Raw genomic sequence first — 19288 nt, 5'->3', positions numbered from 1 at the left:
CCGTGTGATTTACATTCAGATGCTTGACAACTTATTATAATGCTTGCGTTTCAAAGAGACACATTACCGAATTTTACAATCATCTGATAAGCAAAGTCAATGGGGAAGCCAGATTCACTTCACAACCATGTTATTAATTTAACAACTGCAGAGATTCAGTTAACAAATGTGGCAAGCATAGTCATAAAATGGGGAGAACTCACTTAACAAGTGTATCACTGAGCAACAGAAATTTTGGGCTCAAATTGTGGCCGTAAATCAAGGATTGCGTGTATATTTTAAACTATTTCATAATTGTATGTTTCAGCATTTTGTAGGCTGTTGAATATGGCTCATCAGAATAAAAGGGTGAAACTCAAAGGCAGAAAAAGGAAATATCAGTACCAGAATTATCTTATTCACTGCACTGGCAAATAGCTTATGCTTGATGTCTAGTAGAAGCAAAACTCAATGTAATTTTGCTTTTTATTCATAACTGATTTATATTTCTATCATACTTTTCATCATGCAACCCAAGACAACCTAGAAATCTAAGATAAAGTAAAAAAAAGTCTGTAATATAAATTAATATAACAATATATTTACAAAATGTTAATAAAACAGAACAACATAAAAATTCAGGAGAAATGGGAATGGGAGGGGGGAGTAAATGCCAGAAAGATTGAAAATTATTATTATTATTATTATTATTATTATTATTATTATTATTATTATTATTAATTAGATTTGTATGCCGCCCCTCTCCGCAGACTTATGGGAGAAAATCAACAAAATTGACTTTAAAAAAACAAAAAATTAAACAGGAATGTTTTAATACTGAAGTGGGAGGCCAAACAAGGAAATACTAGGCAAATGTCCCTAAGCATAAAGTTCTAATATCCAGACAAAGTGACAAAGAATATTCTGTCTCTTGCCAAGCAAATGTGACTTTGGAAGTGACAAGAAAACCACAAACAAATGAACCTAATAGGGAGCGGGCTGATTGAGGATGAACTGTGATGCCCTGTTTACAAATAATGTACAGCTAAAAAGTCAACATGTTGAGTTGCTATTAACTTGGATATCTAATACTTAAGTCAAGATCAGAAGAAATCTCGCAAAAATATGCCTTTCTTTTTAAAGGAGTCCAATCTAGTCCTGCGTGAAGGAAAGCCATATTTTTTTTATTAGTATTCAGATGCACAGCTACTTCACATACATTATATCAGTGATGACTAACCTTTTGCCATCGCGTGCCAAGAGTGGGGGAGCACTTGAGTGCAGATGCGTGTCCACGTCCATAATTCCATGTGGGGGGGACGTGCATGTGTGTGTGACTCCCCCGCTCCTGGCACATGATGGCACTCAACCCTGCACTCAGGCATCCAAACCCTAATCATCTCATGTTTGGACTATTGCAATTTGCTCTATTCTTGAAAGCATTGACAGAGAGTGCAATGGTGTGGGCAGTTCTTAGGGCCTCTAGAGTAGACCATGTTATATCACTGCTTTATAAGTCACATTGGTTTGCTTCAACAGCTTGAATTTTACCTGGTTTAAAGGCCTGCATGGTATGCGACCAGGCTACTTGAGAAGCCATATCAGCAACTGGTCCATCCCATCTCTGCTGGCATTGGGGGCATACTGGGGATCCTGTCAGTAAGGAATTTTGGCTAGTGAGCTACCAGAAAAGAGCCTTCTCTGCCATGGCTCCTGCCCTCTGGAACATCTTACCTCCTGAACTGAGATTAGATCCCACCCTCTGATGTTTTGAAAGAGCCTGAAAACCTGACTCCTCAAGATGGTTTGGGGACCCAATGGGGGAGCTTCATGCTCGAGGTGGTTGACTAATTAAATTTCAATCCCACCTCCCCAACTCAAGATGAATGGCAAATGGGTTTTCTAAATAAATAAATAAACTTATGTTCTACCTGAAAACACAATCTGTCTTAATATCGACTTCATTGCCCATAAAATGTACAGCCTAACTGCTGAACTGCTGCAAAAAGATACTAAAGTATGTGGATTAAATTCTGAGAAGGCTTAGAATTCTGAGAAATTCTGAGAAGAGTCCAACTATAGGTAGCTCTTGGACATGACTGGAACACTCAGTGTGCTTCTTGGACACTCTCAAAAAATTCAATAATCTGTGTTAATGGCAATTAACATTTTATAGGAAAAGAAGTACATATAGCTAACACTATAATCCTAAACCCAGGGGTCAGCAGCCTTAAACACTCAGAGAGCCATTTGGACCCATTTCCCACAGAAAGAAAACACCAAGCACCACAAAAATCTTCCCATGCCTGACTATTTCCTGAGCATCCACAAAACTAGCATATATAGTTGAATGAAATATTATGTTTTCTTCTGAAACTTTTCTTTTCTTGGATGGTCGGCCTACTGGGAGTCAAAAAGCTCAGTAAACTTGGCAGTTGTGACACATATTTTCAGCGACAGGGAGCCAAAGCAGAGGGATGTAAGAGCCACATGCAGCTCCAGAGCCGCAGGTTGCTAACCCCTCTCCTAGCCTAACCCAATAATCACTCCATCTTGCTTTATCTTTTTCCAATGAGAACATCATGGAAGACAAATAGGAGAAAATGAGCAGAAAGATCACAACAAAAGTAAATGTTAACATCAAACAGGAAGAGGAACATAGGACCATCAAGTTGAAGGTCTAAAGCAATAGTTCCTAAACTTTTTCAATCCACTGCCCCTTGGTGCTACAAAGTCATCCTTAGTGCCCCCCACAATAGCATTGTTAGGAATAGCAGTTTACATGGCCCACTAAGGGAAATAGTAACAGTGAAATTCAAAACTGCAACAATTAACTGCACTTTTTTTTTCAAAATCCAATTTAAAAATCTAAAGTGTGCAATAGGGTTGATATTCCTGGAGGCGTCTGTAATATGGTAAATGATTTAGCTTTACTAGATAAATGGTCAAAGCAATGGAAACTGCAGTTTAATGTTTCCAAATGTAAAATAATGCACTTGTGGAAAAGGAATCCTCAATCTGAGTACAGTGGAACCTCGACATACGAGCAGCTCTACTTACGAGCTACTCGAGATAAGAGCTGGGAGGGGAGCGACATTTTTGTTCGCCTCCCGAGCTCACATTCGGGATACGAGCGCCAAGGAGCTGTCTCCTGAAGCCGAACGCTAACTTCCGCGTTCGGCTTCAGGAGACAGCTGCGAAGTGGCGCGGGTGTTTTAAAACGTGGCAGCCGGCCTGGGGGGCTCGGGGGGAAGCCCCCGAACCCCCCAGGCCGGCTGCCACATTTTAAAACACCCGCGCCGCTCCCGCCGAGCCCCTTCGCGACGTGGGCAGGCTTCGGAGCGGTCCTGCTTTCCTGGGGACGGCGGGCTGCGAGCGCTCTGCCAGGCGGCCAGGAAGCATTCAGGGCGAAGTGCATGGAGGAATGGGAAGCTGAAGCCACCGGCGTTTGAGCTTCCCATTCCTCCATGCGCTGAATGCCTCCTGGCCGCCTGGCAGAGCGCTCGCAGCCAGCGGGCGGTGGCGGCGGGGAAGGGGGAGAAAAGGCAGGTCTCCGGAGCCTCCGATCGAGCGGAGCAGCGGCGCAGGGAAGGAGAGAGAGAAAAGCAGGCGGCGGGGGATGAGCCCGGGACGAAAGTGCTCTCAGCAAAGTTATGCGCCAAGGCAGACCCCGAGACGCGCCTGGGACGGCTGGATGCCTTCAAGGCGGTTCTGCCGGCTTCTCTCCCTTCGTCTCCCACGGCTGTTGCTCTTCCGTGCTCTCCCGCCGAGCCCCTTCACGACATGGGCAGGCTTCGGAGCGGTCCTGCTTTCCTGGGGACGGCGGGCTGCAGCGGCTCTTTGCATTAACCGAGAGAAAGAGAGAGGGGGGAGAGAGAGAGATAGCAAGAGAGAGAAAGTGAGAAGAAGAGATAGAAAGAGGGGGAGAGAGAGAGAAAGAGGGAGGGGGGAGAGGGAGAAAGAGAGAGGGAGAGGGGGGAGAGATAGCAACAGAGTGAGAAAGGGGGAGAGAAAGAGATAGCAAGAGAGAGAAAGTGAGAAGAAGAGATAGAAAGAGGGGGAGAGAGAAAGAGAGAGGGGGAGAGAAAGAGGGAGAGAGAGAGAGAGGAGATAAAGGAAGAGGAGAGAGAGAAAGGAAGAGAAAGAAAGAAAGAGGGATAGAAAGAGAGAGAGAGTGAGAGATGCTCAGTGAGCCTTTCTTTGAAGTTGCCTTTCTTTCTTTCTTTCTCTTTCTCTCTTTTACCTTCCCTTCCTCTATTTCTTCTTTTCTTTCTCCTTCCTACCTTCTTCCCTCCCTCCCTCCCTTCACTCATTCCTCTCTTACTCTCCCCTTTCATAAGTTTCCTTGCTTCCTTCCTCTGTTCCTGTCCCTTCCCCCTTTCTTTCTTTCTTTCTTTCTCTTTCTTTCTTTCTTGCTCTTTTTCTTTCTCTCTTTTACCTTCCCTTCCTCTATTTCTTCTTTTCTTTCTCCTTCCTACCTTCTTCCCTCCCTCCCTCCCTTCAGTCCTTCCTCTCTTACTCTCCCCTTTCATAAGTTTCCTTCCTTCCTTCCTCTGTTCCTGTCCCTTCCCCCTTTCTTTCTTTCTTTCTTTCTTTCTCTTTCTTGCTTTCTTTCTTGCTCTTTTTCTTTCTCTCTTTTACCTTCCCTTCCTCTATTTCTTCTTTTCTTTCTCCTTCCTACCTTCTTCCCTCCCTCCCTTCACTCATTCCTCTCTTACTCTCCCCTTTCATAAGTTTCCTTGCTTTCTTCCTCTGTTCCTGTCCCTTCCCCCTTTCTTTCTTTCTTTCTTTCTCTTTTTCTTTCTTGCTCTTTTTCTTTCTCTCTTTTACCTTCCCTTCCTCTATTTCTTCTTTTCTTTCTCCTTCCTACCTTCTTCCCTCCCTCCCTCCCTTCAGTCCTTCCTCTCTTACTCTCCCCTTTCATAAGTTTCCTTGCTCCCTTCCTCTGTTCCTGTCCCTTCCCTCTTTCTTTCTTTCTTTCTTTCAGATGATTAGGCTACTGTGTACATATGTAAATTTAAAAGTTTAAGAAAGTTTACAAGTTAAGTGAAAGAAACTTCATTATTCATTTATATGTACATGTACATTTCTTCATTAAAAACATGTCTTTTTGCATAATTTAGACTAACTTTGTGAGTTTTTTGAGGGCTGGAACCAATTAAAATTATTTACATTAATTCCTATGGGGAAAAGTCGTTCGAGATAAGAGCTGCTCGACTTAAGAGCGCAGGTCCGGAACGAATTAAACTCGTATCTCGAGGTACCACTGTATTGTATTGGCAGTTCTGTGTTAGCAAAAACTTCAGAAGAAAAGGATTTAGGGGTAGTGATTTCAGACAGTCTCAAAATGGGTGAACAGTGCAGTCAGGCGGTAGGGAAAGCAAGTAGGATGCTTGGCTGCATAGCTAGAGGTATAACAAGCAGGAAGAGGGAGATTATGATCCCGCTATATAGAGTGCTGGTGAGACCACATTTGGAATACTGTGTTCAGTTCTGGAGACCTCACCTATAAAAAGATATTGACAAAATTGAACGGGTCCAAAGAAGGGCTACAAGAATGGTGGAAGGTCTTAAGCATAAAACGTATCAGGAAAGACTTAATGAACTCAATCTGTATAGTCTGGAGGACAGAAGGAAAAGGGGGGACATGATTGCAACATTTAAACATGTTAAAGGGTTAAATAAGGTCCAGGAGGGAAGTGTTTTTAATAGGAAAGTGAACACAAGAACAAGGGGACACAATCTGAAGTTAGTTGGGGGAAAGATCAAAAGCAACGTGAGAAAATATTATTTTACTGAAAGAGTAGTAGATCCTTGGAACAAACTTCCAGCAGACATGGTAGATAAATCCACAGTAACTGAATTTAAACATGCCTGGAATAAACATATATCCATCCTAAGATAAAATACAGAAAATAGTATAAGGGCAGACTAGATGGACCATGAGGTCTTTTTCTGCCCTCAGACTTCTATGTTTCTATGTTTTGTTAATTCTACCAAATTGTTGAACCTGATCCAGTGATACCAGGTTTTCAAAGTTTGATAGTCATTTATCAAGAACCTTACTAACTACTAACTTAGTAAACTCGGTAAAATTTAGTAACTACTTTACTGTTTAGTAAATTCTTAATATGATGGATAGGCTTGATGAACTGGTACCAGTTTCCCAAGTCTTCTTCCCTCTCTTCCTCCCTCCCTCCCTCCCAACCTTCCTTCCTCCCTCCTTTCCTGCCTCCCTTTCTATCTTCCTTCCTTCCATCTTTCTTTTTTCTCCTTCTCTTTCTTTTCCTACCTTCCTCCTTCCTTCACTCCCTTCCTCTCTCTCTTTCTTCTGCAGTAGAAAGCAACCTCCCCCAAGGCAAATATCTTGTAACAGAAGCTATGAGATGCTTCTAAAATTCCAAATTACTCACCAAGTCCCAAAATGGGGGATTCCTGACAGAGAGTTTATGGCTTATAAAATAGTTCCATGTGTGGAGGTATATTTGGATGTGATAAAGTGAGTGTGTCCTATGAGAAACGTCCATGCCTTTCCCAATCTTCTTTCTTTCTCTTTCTCTCTTCTCGGTGGCATGAGAAGGAAGAAAGTGCTTTGGCCAGTGCTCACTTTACTCTCCTGGCAAGGCTCGGAGACTGCCCAACACACCTATCTGCCAGCTCTCCAGGCAGCACCACTTTCTCCCTGCCCCACTGGGCTGGTGGACCCCTGAGGCCAGTGGAGCTCCATAGGTGTGTGCCCCAATGCTTTCCAGTCCGTGAAGGTCCTGGAGCCAAAGCCGGGAAGGCGAGAGGCAACCAAGGCAGTAGCAGTAGCAATCAAGCTCCTGCTTGGCAGCGGTGCATCGCCTATCATGTGCCATCCCAGAGTGCAGTCTCCAGGTTGGCGGTGGTATTGATGGAGCAGGGAGACAGTAGCTGGGTGATCTTTGAGCCTCACCAGTAAGGTAAGTCGAGTAACAGCTGGGCCCAAGTGCTCCTGCCCCCCCTTGCTCCATCTGTCTACTGGGAAGTTATTGGGAAGTAGTGGTGAACGGAACTGGACAGGGTGCAGCAGTACCTGGTGAGGAAGGTCAGGCAGGAAGGTGCAGCCGATTGTCTCATTCATAGTGCCATGAGGCAGATGGGCCAGAAGAAGTGCTGTTGAGCGGGCCGGGGCAGTGCACCCTGTTGTGCCTTCTCTTGCTCCACTCTCCATCCTGGAGGGACATGCATCCCCTCCTGCCAATCCTCCATTTATTCCCTTCCCTGCCAGACATGCTCTCCTGCCTTCCATGTGGTCTTCCCTGTCTGCTGGCCAACAGAGCCCCAGAATTGCACCCTGCAAGGGACCTCCAGCACTGCTCTGCCACCACCCTTGCCTCTTAGTATCCCCTTGCTGCCTCCCTTGCCTCTTAGCACCCCCCACCACAAGTCATTCCACACACACACACAGGGTGTGATACTGCCCATTTTGGGAAGCACTGATCTAAAGTAACTTCCGATGCCATCAGGTGAAATGGGACTTTAAGCAGTCCTGGGAAGAAAGACAAACTGTCAGGCCAAAGCCATTCTCGGATGTTATTTGGACAGCTGACACAAAGCCTTCTTCCCAATTCATAAGAACATAAGAAGAGCCATGCTGAATCCGGCCAAATTCCATCAAGTCCAGCATTCTGTGTCACATGGTGGCCCACCAATTGTACTTGGGGATCTTGAGCAGAAAGAGAAGGCAAAACCCTCCCTTTCCTTTGACCCCCAACAAATGGTACTCAAGGGAATCCTGCCTGCCTCAACCAACATAGAAGGGGCACTTGGACATCCATTTCAATAACCACCAATACACTATGCCAGGGGTAGGCAAAGTTGGCTCTTCGATGATATGTGGACTTCAACTCCCAGAATTCCTGAGCTAGCATGATTGGCTCAGGAATTCTGGGAGTTGTAGTCCACATGTCATACACCCCTGCACTATACAATTCTATTAAAATGTGTTCCTACCCCCATCATTTTATTACTTCCTCTCCTACAATAGCATCTCTCTCATGCATTTAATGCTTCTCACTTAAAAGGAACTGAACAAAGGCCTAGGCCCAAATAAAATCCAAATAAAGTATATCTTTTGGTCTCAAAAACAATTTAAAAAACTGCAAGCCTTTTTTTAAAAAACAGTCTGTAGAGATTCTCTTTAGTTGTCCCAAAGGCACTTTTGCAGATGTTTTGCTTCTTTAAAGACAGAGCTGAAGAAGTTTCTTGAATGAGAAGTGCAAGGTCTTCAAAGACAAAAAGAAAAAGAAAGTTCAGTTGTCTCCTGGAAAAGCACCTTTGGGACTATATTTTTCTTCCTTTGGGCAATCTATTTTTTTTCTCTTTCTTGGAGAATTGTGATTAAATATGCTTATTCCCGAACTACTTCAAAATTACCGATTGCCCATCATATATTCTCTCTAATCTTCCCTGCTGTTACTTCTACTAAACAGAAGGCAGGGCTTGCCTGTTTTTCAAGACTCTGTTTGCACGTGTATTAGTGTGCAATCTTGTGGAACAATGCACGCAGGGTTGACCATCTGAAGAGGCTTTTTGGGTGGGTGGGGTAAAAAACGAAATGCCAACATTTTTAGGAGGGCGCCGCCCTCTTGCTATGGCCGCCTAGCGAATCCACGTTTTTCTTCTGATTGACTCCAGAACCTCAACTTCACAGATCTTCACTCCCCCACAAGGACGAACAGCTGGGAAAAAAACCCACGCCTAAACCAAAGCATTAATTTTTATGAAAGCAAAACACCGGACGTTCACGGCTAACCAGTCAGGCCGGGACCGCCCTACCCACTCCGGATCCGTTATGTCCGAAAGCAGAAGGGCCCCCCAAGCCTTCAGCATCGCAATAAGGGAAAAGCAATGAAAACGGCGGGGATCGAAGCAGCCCGGTGGATTCCCGAGATCTGGTCGAAGATGAAAGGACGGGGATTTCTTCTCGGGCAACCCTCTTGCAAATGAGGGAACGACGAAATCACCCGCCCCCTCCTCCTTCTCCTCTCGGCCTACTACTCACCGTCGTTGGTCAGCCCCATCTCGATGAGCGTCTCCTCGTTTTTCTTCCCCCCGCGGTTCATGGCTGCTGAGAAAAGCAGGCTGGCGGGAAGGGTTTTTTTAAAAACCAGCCCGGAATCCAGCGGGCAAAGTCAGACTGAGAAAGAAATGGAGGGCGGGCCAGGCTTCGGTGAGGTGCGAGCGCGCCACCTCCTCCTCCCCCCCTTGTCAAATCCTCCGCCTCCTGCTTATCTGTCTTCCCGGGGAAGTGGCATAATGAGTTTCTGTCATACCAAATTCCAGGCACTCGGAAGGATTTGGGTGCGGGGAGGGGAGGATGGCTCCGAGTTATGAAAAAAGGAGGGCTTTAAAAGATTGAAAGCGGGGGGGGAGGGAGGAAGAAGGGAAGATTTGAGTGAGTCAGGGTCTGTGCGCGCTCCCCCCCGCGTGCGCGCGCCTTGCCAATGTGCAGTTTCGGGTTACCCGACAGCTTGCGTCACGGCGCGAAAGAGGGGAGGGCAAAAAAGAAAGAGGCGCCGAGGCTTCACGCTGCTTGGCTCGTCGCTTTCTCTCTTTCCTCCGCCCCCCCCGCCCCCGTCATTCCTTCTCCCCCTCTCTCTTTCTTTTCTCCACCCTCTTCCCGTTCTGTCTTTGGGTGCTGATGCTGCTTTGTGGGTGGAACTCCCTCTCTCTCTCTCTTTTTTTTTTATTGAGCCGGTTCATCTCCGCATTTGCATTGACCAAGTAAAGTAATCCAAAGAGCCGAAGCTGGTTTTCCATGTCTTCCTTCCTGCAATTCTTTCTGCTGCTCGAAGTGGAGGAGGGAGGGTGGGATTTGGGTTTTTTGTCACGTGACTCGAAATGTTCTTGCGATGAGTTCATTCTTAATAATCCGCGAGAGCAGCTCTTGCAAGGCTTTGTCTTTTCAAGGGGCTAGAAGATATGGTATAATAATGAGTTTGGGTTTTTTACTCGCTATTTTTCTAGATTAGCGCACCCCGGGGGAGAAAGACTATCGATAAAGGAGAATATTTGTAGTTTAGGGCAGTGTTTCCCAACCTTGGCCACTTGAAGATATTTGGACTTCAACTCCCAGAATTCCCCAGCCTGCTGGCTGGGGAATTCTGGGAGTTGAAGTCCAGATATCTTCAAGTGGCCAAGGTTGGGAAACACTGGCTTAGAGGGACCTTAGTGCTCTCTGAACTTGCTTGTTTTCTGACAGACATTTCATTACCCTAACTAGGTGGTATAATCAGTGCTAGTGTAAGCACGGATCATGTTACCTATTTAGAGTAATGAAAGATCTGAGTGGCAACTACGTGGGTCACCCAGAAAGTAATGCACCACATTTTTTTCTTCAACAATTATTTATTAAACACAATGAAACTTACAAGAAAAAATGGTGTTTCATCTGCATTCCCTATTTTCCCACATAATCTCCATCCTGTTCTATGGCCTTCCTCCAGCGAGACACAAGGGTGTCTATGCCCTGTCGGTACCACTCCTTGTTCTGGTCACAAAGTCATTTCTGCACTGTGCGAATCACCTCTTCGTCATCCTCAAAATGTCTTCCACGAATGGCATCCTTTAATGGCCCAAACAAGTGGAAGTCTGAGGGAGCTAGGTCAGGGCTGTAGGGTGGATAGGGTAACCTCCTCCCAACCCTGTTTAGTGATGTGTTACACTGCTTGTAACGTACTTCACTTACAGATGCCATTTCGAACCACTGCTGCAGCTATGCTGTCTGAAGAAATGCAAAATTTACACACGCACTCCTGGCAATTCAAATAATGTACAGTATATCTAAAGTTTTGCATTCATATCAATACTGTAGGCTGAGGAAAAAAATTGTGATGCATTACTTTCTGGGTGATCCTAGTAAAAGTAGATTGCATAAGAGATCCTATTTGCTTGCTTGCTTGCTTATTTACTTACTTATTTACTTACTTACTTACTTACTTACTTACTTACTTACTTACTTACTTACTTACTTACTTACTTACTAATTTAGTCAAGTACGCATTGGTAACATACATAGATATAACATTGTTTATATATACATAGGATGGGTACTGATAGGAGGGAAAAATTGGACAGGGATGGTAGGCACACTGATGCTCTTACGCAAGCTCCTTACTGACGTCTTAGGAATCAGGTGACATTAACAGTGGGCAATCTATGTGTCTGGTCAGGTCCCACAGAGTTGGTCTCCTCAGGGTCCCATCAGCCAGACAATGCCGGCTGGCAGGGCCTAGGGGAAGAGCCTTCTCTGTGGGAGCCCCGGCCCTCTGGAATCAATTCCCCCCAGAGATTCGCACTGCCCCCACCCTCCTTGCCTTCCGTAAGAATTTAAAAACGCACCTATATCATCCGGCTTGGGGTCATTAGACCCTAGCTTCTGCACAATGAATGTATTTGATGTGATAGTATCTATGTGACAGTTTGATTTTAAATGTTTAGTATTTAAGATAATTTTAAAATTAACTATTAATTGGCTTAGAAATGTTTTATATATTGTATATTTTTATTAACATGTTGTAAGCCGCCCTGAGTCCACGGAGAGGGGTGGCATATAAGTCAAATAGATAGATAGGTAGGTAGGTAGATAGGTAGGTAGGTAGTTTTGGGGTTTGGTGATCAAAGTACAGAGTCAGGTAGTGAATTCCAGGATTTACCCACCGGGTTTGCTAAAGTCGTATTTTCTACAATCAAGTTTGGAGCGGTTCACTTTCAGTTTGTATCTGTTGTGTGTTTGTGTATTGTTGTGGTTGAAGCTGAAGTAGTCGTTGACAGGAATCTCTTCAGTTGCAGACTATAATAGGCTAAAGGGTTTGTGTTAAACCCTTCTGTGATATCTAGAACTGTTTTTGGCAATGTGAGTCTAGTAGTTTTACATTCAATAAAACTGATGTATTTATTTTCCTTATTCTAAAATACCATTATTGAAATCAGTATTGTGTGTTCTGGGAAGTGAGAATGCTATCCTATTTCTTTGGCTTTGTTATGGGTCATGAACTTAGTAAAGTTGATTTAAGATAAAAGTAATTACTAGTATCATACTTTAGTAGGTATCACTGGACTAATTGCTTTTCCCTCTTCAACTTTAGAATGAGAGATTGGCCAATAAATAGGAAGAAAAGTCCCCATGGTTTTTCGGCCATGCTTTATCTAATTAACCAATATAATCTAATCTATTAGATTAATCTATCTATGATGTAATATATCTAATTAAACATATTTTGATTTTTTTTACTGCTATTTTGTTATCTATGCTATGGTGTGCATCTGTGATGAAAATACTTGGTATTTTCATGGCCTTAGAAACAAGAATATGCAGATGTAACATATTTCATATTAACTGCTACAGATGTGACCTTTAAATAACTAATCCAGTTAGAGTAACATAAAGGACAAGAAGAAAACATTAGAAAAAAACTTACACTGACATAGATTTGTTTGTTTGTCATATTTATTTTTATTGTACTTGTTGTTTTCATAAATAACTCAAGGTGATAAACATACATAATATTCTTCACTCCTTTTTTTCTCCCTCCACAACAAAAACATTACTATGAGGTATGTTGAGATTGACTGTCCCAAAGTTGCTCAGTTGGCTTCAATGGCTGAAGTGGGACTACTGTACAGGCGACCGTCTCCTGGTTTCTAGCTGTTCCACTGACCACTAGACCTATAGTCTACATCAATGATGGTGAACCTTTTTTTCCTTGGGTGCTGAAAAATCATGTGTATGCACTATTGTGCCTGCGTGAATGCCCATACCCATAATTCAATGCCTGGGGAGGGCGAAAACAGCTTCCCCCACCCTCTGGAGGCCACAAACAGCCTGTTTCATAACTTCTGGGTCCAGTAGGCTCGTGTTATGCCCTCCCTAGGTTCCAAAGGCTTCCCTGGAGCTGGGGGAGGGTAAAAATACCTTCCCCCATCCCCTCAGAGGCTCCTTGGAAGCCATAAACGCCCTCCCAGAGCCTCTGTGCGAGCCAAAAATCAGCTGGCTGGCACACATGTGCACGCTGGAGCTGAGCTAGGGCAACGGCCCGCAAGCTAGAAGATATGGCTCCGTGGGCCACCTGTGGCACTTGTGCAATAGGTTCGCCATCACTGGTCTATATTAATAGTATCCCACTTATTCTTGAGAACTCCATTTCCTGGCTTGTTACCTTGAAGAGCTGGCCATTGTTTCAACAGCATAAATTGTTACAAGTAACATAAGGCAGTATAAACATTCTGCTACTGTGCAACTATGTTCAATACCAGATGGTTCATATGACTAATTGTGAAAGATACAACATGAAACTCAGCATGCTGGATCTTCAATGAGAAAATAGATGTTCAGATTGGCCCTAGTTATATTTCCCAGATCAATATCATTTGTAATTACAGTGGTACCTCGACTTATGATCTTAATTCATTCCGTGACCAGGTTCGTAAGTAGAAAAGTTCATAAGATGAAACAATGTTTCCCATAGGAATCAATGTAAAAGCCCAAACCCTCTTCAATATGCCCCTGGCTTCCTGCTACGTTCTGTGCCCAAACTCTCTTCAATATGCCCCTGGCTTCCTGCTACGTTCTGTGCCCAAACTCTCTTCAATATGCCCCTGGCTTCCTGCTACGTTCTGTGCCCAAACTCTCTTCAATATGCCCCTGGCTTCCTGCTACGTTCTGTGCCCAAAGTCTCTTCAATATGCCCCTGGCTTCCTGCTATGTTCTGTGCCCAAACTCTCTTCAATATGCCCCTGGCTTCCTGCTATGTTCTGTGCCCAAACTCTCTTCAATATGCCCCTGGCTTCCTGCTATGTTCTGTGCCCAAACTCTCTTCAATATGCCCCTGGCTTCCTGCTATGTTCTGTGCCCAAACCCTCTTCAATATGCCCCTGGCTTCCTGCTATGTTCTGTGCCCAAATCCTCTTCAATATGCCCCTGGCTTCCTGCTATGTTCTGTGCCCAAACTCTCTTCAATATGCCCCTGGCTTCCTGCTATGTTCTGTGCCCAAACTCTCTTCAATATGCCCCTGGCTTCCTGCTATGTTCTGTGCCCAAACTCTCTTCAATATGCCTCTGGCTTCCTGCTATGTTCTGTGCCCAAACTCTCTTCAATATGCCTCTGGCTTCCTGCTATGTTCTGTGCCCAAACTCTCTTCAATATGCCCCTGGCTTCCTGCTATGTTCTGTGCCCAAACCCTCTTCAATATGCCCCTGGCTTCCTGCTATGTTCTGTGCCCAAACTCTCTTCAATATGCCCCTGGCTTCCTGCTATGTTCTGTGCCCAAACTCTCTTCAATATGCCCCTGGCTTCCTGCTATGTTCTGTGCCCAAACCCTCTTCAATATGCCCCTGGCTTCCTGCTATGTTCTGTGCCCAAACTCTCTTCAATATGCCCCTGGCTTCCTGCTATGTTCTGTGCCCAAACTCTCTTCAATATGCCTCTGGCTTCCTGCTATGTTCTGTGCCCAAACTCTCTTCAATATGCCCCTGGCTTCCTGCTATGTTCTGTGCCCAAACTCTCTTCAATATGCCCCTGGCTTCCTGCTATGTTCTGTGCCCAAACTCTCTTCAATATGCCCCTGGCTTCCTGCTATGTTCTGTGCCCAAACTCTCTTCAATATGCCCCTGGCTTCCTGCTATGTTCTGTGCCCAAACTCTCTTCAATATGCCCCACACCTGCTGCTACCTCCGCCGCCTGTTCTCTCCCTTCTCCAATGCATTGATGCTTTGCCATGATGGTAGTAGAAGGGATGGAGGGGTGGAGACCCTGCACGGCAAAGCCTGGCTCCAGTTCCCTTGCAATCATCAGAGCCTACAAACTTAAATGTGCTTGTTTTGACCGCTGCTCATAGCAGCAGCAGCCGGGAGAGAAGCGAGGGTTCATAAGACGAAAATGGTTCATGAGAAGAGGCAAAAAAATCCTGAATGTCCAGTTCATATCTCAAAAAGTTTGTATGAAGAGGCATTTGTAAGACGAGATACCACTGTATTTGAAACAAAGGAGAACATGGATATGAAAAAGGTAAACATATTCATTTGAAACTTCAGTTCACAGCATTATGAAATATGGCTGGTATTATAAAATGTTAATTATTAAATGAAGTGATAAAACAGAATGAAGCTTTATAAATATTGTACAAGATAAACAGATAATTTAAAGCACTATAACTTAAAAGAATTGTGTAACATTTACCTAAGATGCAGTTCCAAAAGAGTGCATAATTTGAATTGTCAAAACATATCACAAGTACAAACAAAGTAGAAAGATAAAGATCTAGTTATTTTGGTGATCTTCAAAATATATAGCTCCTCTGTCTCTGGTGTAGGTTAATTCTAAATTTAAAGTTTTCTACAGCTGTTTGTAAATCTGGGGGTAATGTCTACCAAATCCTACTATACAATCTTTTGACAATATAACTCTCAATTTGCTCAATTTGCAGCTAGCAGTCAATTGAAGTAGCCTGTAACCATTACGCCACCTCAGCTCTTGAGTAGATACATTGTTCTGATGGCTTACTAATTATAGGTTGTCTACTCATGCCTTTAACCAGGAAATTCTGGAAAGAACCTGCACAATTACTCTGTGTATAATTTATCTAAACATTTTAAGATTGTTTTGTATATTTATACAAAGATGTAGGCTGTTGCTTGAGGTTTGGCCAGTTACACTATCAGATTTTAAATGGTTCGGGTTGGCTTTCTGCCCCCACTTATCTACACAGCTGTAAAATGATCTATTGGGACTATTCAGTGTGCTAAAGTAATGAATTTATTTAGTGTGTGTGCAATTTCTTACAGTATGTCCTTTTGCCACACCCAATTAGGTCATCTTTGATGTGAATGTTGCAAATGCCTTTTTACATATCCAGCCAAACTATATAGTGAGGAATGGAAAATGATTATTATTTTGAAGTGGCTTGACGGTCTACAAAGCTAAATAATCTCTATGCTTTAGTACAAACTAGGTCATGAACAAGCAATGATAAATTAAATGTTGTTATAAAGTAGAATAAATGCTGGTGTTATTTTTATTAGCTTCATTTTGCATACAACCCACCCAGTAATGGGTGGGCGTGGCTTATTTTGTGGGTGTGGCTTTTTGTGGGTGTGGCTTGATGGTTATGTGACTGGGTAGGAGTGGTTTGCTGGCCATGTGACCAGGTGGGAGTGGCTTGAATGATTGTCATCATTCAAGTGAACTGTTAAGTCCTCAACTTACTACCTCACCAGTGTCGTTCGCTGGGGTGACAATTTGCTTTGTGTTCCCCCTGCTCTCCTTCCTGAGTCTCCCCCTGCCTCAGGCTGGATAGCTAGGCGAATGGGTGTTGAGAAAGGAGGGGGGAGGAAAAGGGCCCTGCAACTCCTGCTGGTACTGGTCTCACTGCCACTTTCCAAGGAGGAGGAGGAGGATGGGATGGGGAGATTTAAAAATATTGGAAAGCCGAGTTACATAGTTATTATTGCTGCACGATGTCTTTTCATCTTAGCTGTGGGCGGAGTGAGAAAAAGACCGCAGTCCAGACAGCTTTGGTACGGCTTGGCTCAGCTTTCCTTTTTTCCCCCTGCTGCTGCTGCTGCTGTGCTCTTGTTGCTTGTTTCCTCTTTCCCCCTTCCTGGCCTTGGGAGGTGGCCATGTGAGGCTGGAGGGGAGCCAGGCAGGAGAGAAGGAAGCTTGTCCGAGGCCAGGAAGGAGGAAAGAGGAAAACTGCAAGGAGCGTAGATGCAGCAGCAGCAGGGAAGAAAGGAGAGCCCAGATGAGACTGGTAATCCCGGAAGTGACTGCCGACGGTCAGCTAGGGCTGGGCATGCAGCTTCATTTCCACCAGTGGAATGCATTCCACCCCATCCTGCCTACTGCCCACCCATGAACCCCCCTATTGATTTAGAATAAACAAGTTATCACTCATCACTTATCAGATTCATATACAGTGATACGAACTTAATTGGTTCCAAGAGGAGGTTTGTAAGGCGAAAAGTTCATAAGATGAAACAATGTTTCCCATAGGAAACAATGTAAAATGGATTAATATGTGCAAGGAAAAAAAATGCAAAAATGGCGCTCCGCTGGGATATGTGTTCCGGTGGTGGAAATTGAGATGTGCATGCATCTCTGTGCCCTGATGCATGCACATGTGGCTTCTGTGCATGTGCAGCAAGCAAAATCTCACGAGGATGCCCTCATGTCTGCAAAAGCAAAGAAATTGCCAAAAATCAGTGAAATCTCACACACAAATATTTCACTTGCTACGCATGCACAGAAGCCAAATCTCACACTGACAGGCCCGCGCGACCCGCAATGTTCCCGGAGGGCAGTACCGGTAGCGGCCACTAAGTGGAACCCCTTTCTGATCTTGAGTGCTATTAAACATTGCTTGAGATAAGGCCGGCTAGATAAGGGAGTGTTTATGCATATGTTTTGGGAATGCCCGGTAATGCAGAACTTTTGGGAAAAAGTGTAAGAAGATATTAATAGGATGTTAAATATATGATGGACAATTACAGAGAAAATGGCAGTATTAAAAGGAATGGGATGGGAGAATTTCGAGAAATAAAAGAAGCAGTGATAGAAAGCGCTCAGGCGGTAATAGTCCTAGGCTGGAAGGACGCGACAAAATAGACAATACAAAATTGTTATCGGTATATGGTGGATCATATCCAGTTTGAGATTATGGATAAGAGGATGAATTCAGCCGATGAAACTGATCTGCAGGAACTGATGGGACAATGGGACAAGGTAATAGGATATGTGGTCAGTAGAATTCGAGACCAAGCTATAAGGAATAAATTGGAATTATTTTATAATGTGTAAATAGATATATTGCTCTTGAGTTAAAATGGTATATACAAAACATGCTCCCATTTTGGTGGAGGGGTGCGGATGTTGTCTGATGTCACTGAACACTTATTTATTATTTATTAAAAAAAATCTTTTAAAAAGAGATAAGGCCAGCTAAAATTCAGCAATATTTGGTTGTCAAAAGACAGCTATTATTTTTACATGTTTGTTTGAAGAAAATTGTTCAGAGTTTTAAAATAGTTTGCACTGCTTCAACAATGGTCGAGCTCTTCATCAAAAGTTCTCAATATTAAATAACACAATAAGGAATGTTAAAAAATAACACATAAGTAGTTTGGCAAACAAGTCTTTTTAAAATGATACTTTGCTATACAAAGCATGAGAAAGACAGTTTGATGTACTTTGACTAAAGTATCAGACTAGAAAACCAAGAGACTGAGTTCTAAACCTGCCTGAAAGAGCAAGACAGCTGAGTGATTTGGCAAACTTAAACACTTAAAAAGCCATTTGCACCCCTGACCTAATTGCTGAACTGCTGTAAAAATATACTAAAGTATGTGGATTAAATTCTGAGAGAGCTTACTTAGAATTCTGACAAATTCTGTGAATAGTCCAACTATATGTAGCTCTTGGACTTATGATTGAAATACAGTATAGTATTCAGTGTGCTTCTTGGACACTTTTAAAAAGTTCAATAATGTGCATTAACTGCAATTAAGATTTTATAGGAAAAGAAGTACATATAGCTAACACTATAATCCTAGTCCAGGGGTCGGCAGCCTTAAACACTCAGAGAGCCATTTGGACCCATTTACCACAGAAAAGAAAACACTGGGAGCCACAAAACCCTTCCCATGCCTCTACAGAGGGTCAAAAAGCTTGATAAATCACATGCCAATGGGTGTTACACATTGGCAGTTGTAGTGCATATTTTGAGTGACAGGGAGCCAGAGCAGAGGATGAAAGAGCCACATGTGGCTCCAGAGCTGTGGGATGCTGACCCCTGGGTTAGTCATTCTTTCAAGATGTGGTAACAGGAAACCACTGCAGGGACTTATTTAAGCAATATCAACAATAATTTGAAGCCGCTACCCCAAAGAATGTTTTGTAAGACATTTGTTCCAATCCCAGTTCCTGCTAATTAGGAAAAATCAATGCCCATCAGCAATAAATGACTAAAATATATTGGAAGTCCCAAAGCAATTAACATAATAAATATAATTAATGAATATAATTCTTAAAAAAACTATACAATTTAAAATTAAAGGAACACAATTATTTTAAAAGGTACCCCATAAAAATATAATTGAATTTACAATGCATGGTATAATGATGTGCAGCAGGGAAAACAATGAATCAGGACCACTGAAACATTTTTTTTAATTAAAAAGTTTTTATTTTGCTACTAAGTGGCTTTTATGAGTGAGGAAATAAATATAAGGTTCCTCTCAGTGACAAAATGCAGTCCACCCACTTCCCATTTTTATAACCCCAGAACACTT

The 19288-nt window shown here is 43.3% G+C and overlaps 1 protein-coding gene across 6 annotated transcripts in view; it reads right to left on the bottom strand.

Moving 5' to 3' along the window:
• Positions 1-9430, bottom strand: part of ANO5 (anoctamin 5) — a 79875-nt gene extending 70445 nt beyond the window's left edge. For 3 of the 6 annotated variants that reach the window (XM_070761875.1, XM_070761883.1, XM_070761892.1), the window contains exon 1: positions 9008-9149. In XM_070761875.1, coding sequence (XP_070617976.1) covers positions 9008-9068 — 61 coding nt within the window. In that variant the 5' untranslated portion in view covers positions 9069-9149. Of the gene's footprint in view, positions 1-9007 lie in introns of all 6 variants that reach the window. The other 3 variants (XM_070761899.1, XM_070761856.1, XM_070761865.1) reach the window with 3 other exon arrangements.
• Between the last annotated feature and the right edge of the window lie 9858 nt (positions 9431-19288).

The sequence above is a fragment of the Erythrolamprus reginae genome, chromosome 1 (assembly GCF_031021105.1).
Source record: "Erythrolamprus reginae isolate rEryReg1 chromosome 1, rEryReg1.hap1, whole genome shotgun sequence".
Taxonomy (NCBI): Eukaryota; Metazoa; Chordata; class Lepidosauria; order Squamata; family Dipsadidae; genus Erythrolamprus; species Erythrolamprus reginae.
Note: the sequence above shows the minus strand (reverse complement) of the source record. Positions and strands in the feature narration are given on the sequence as shown.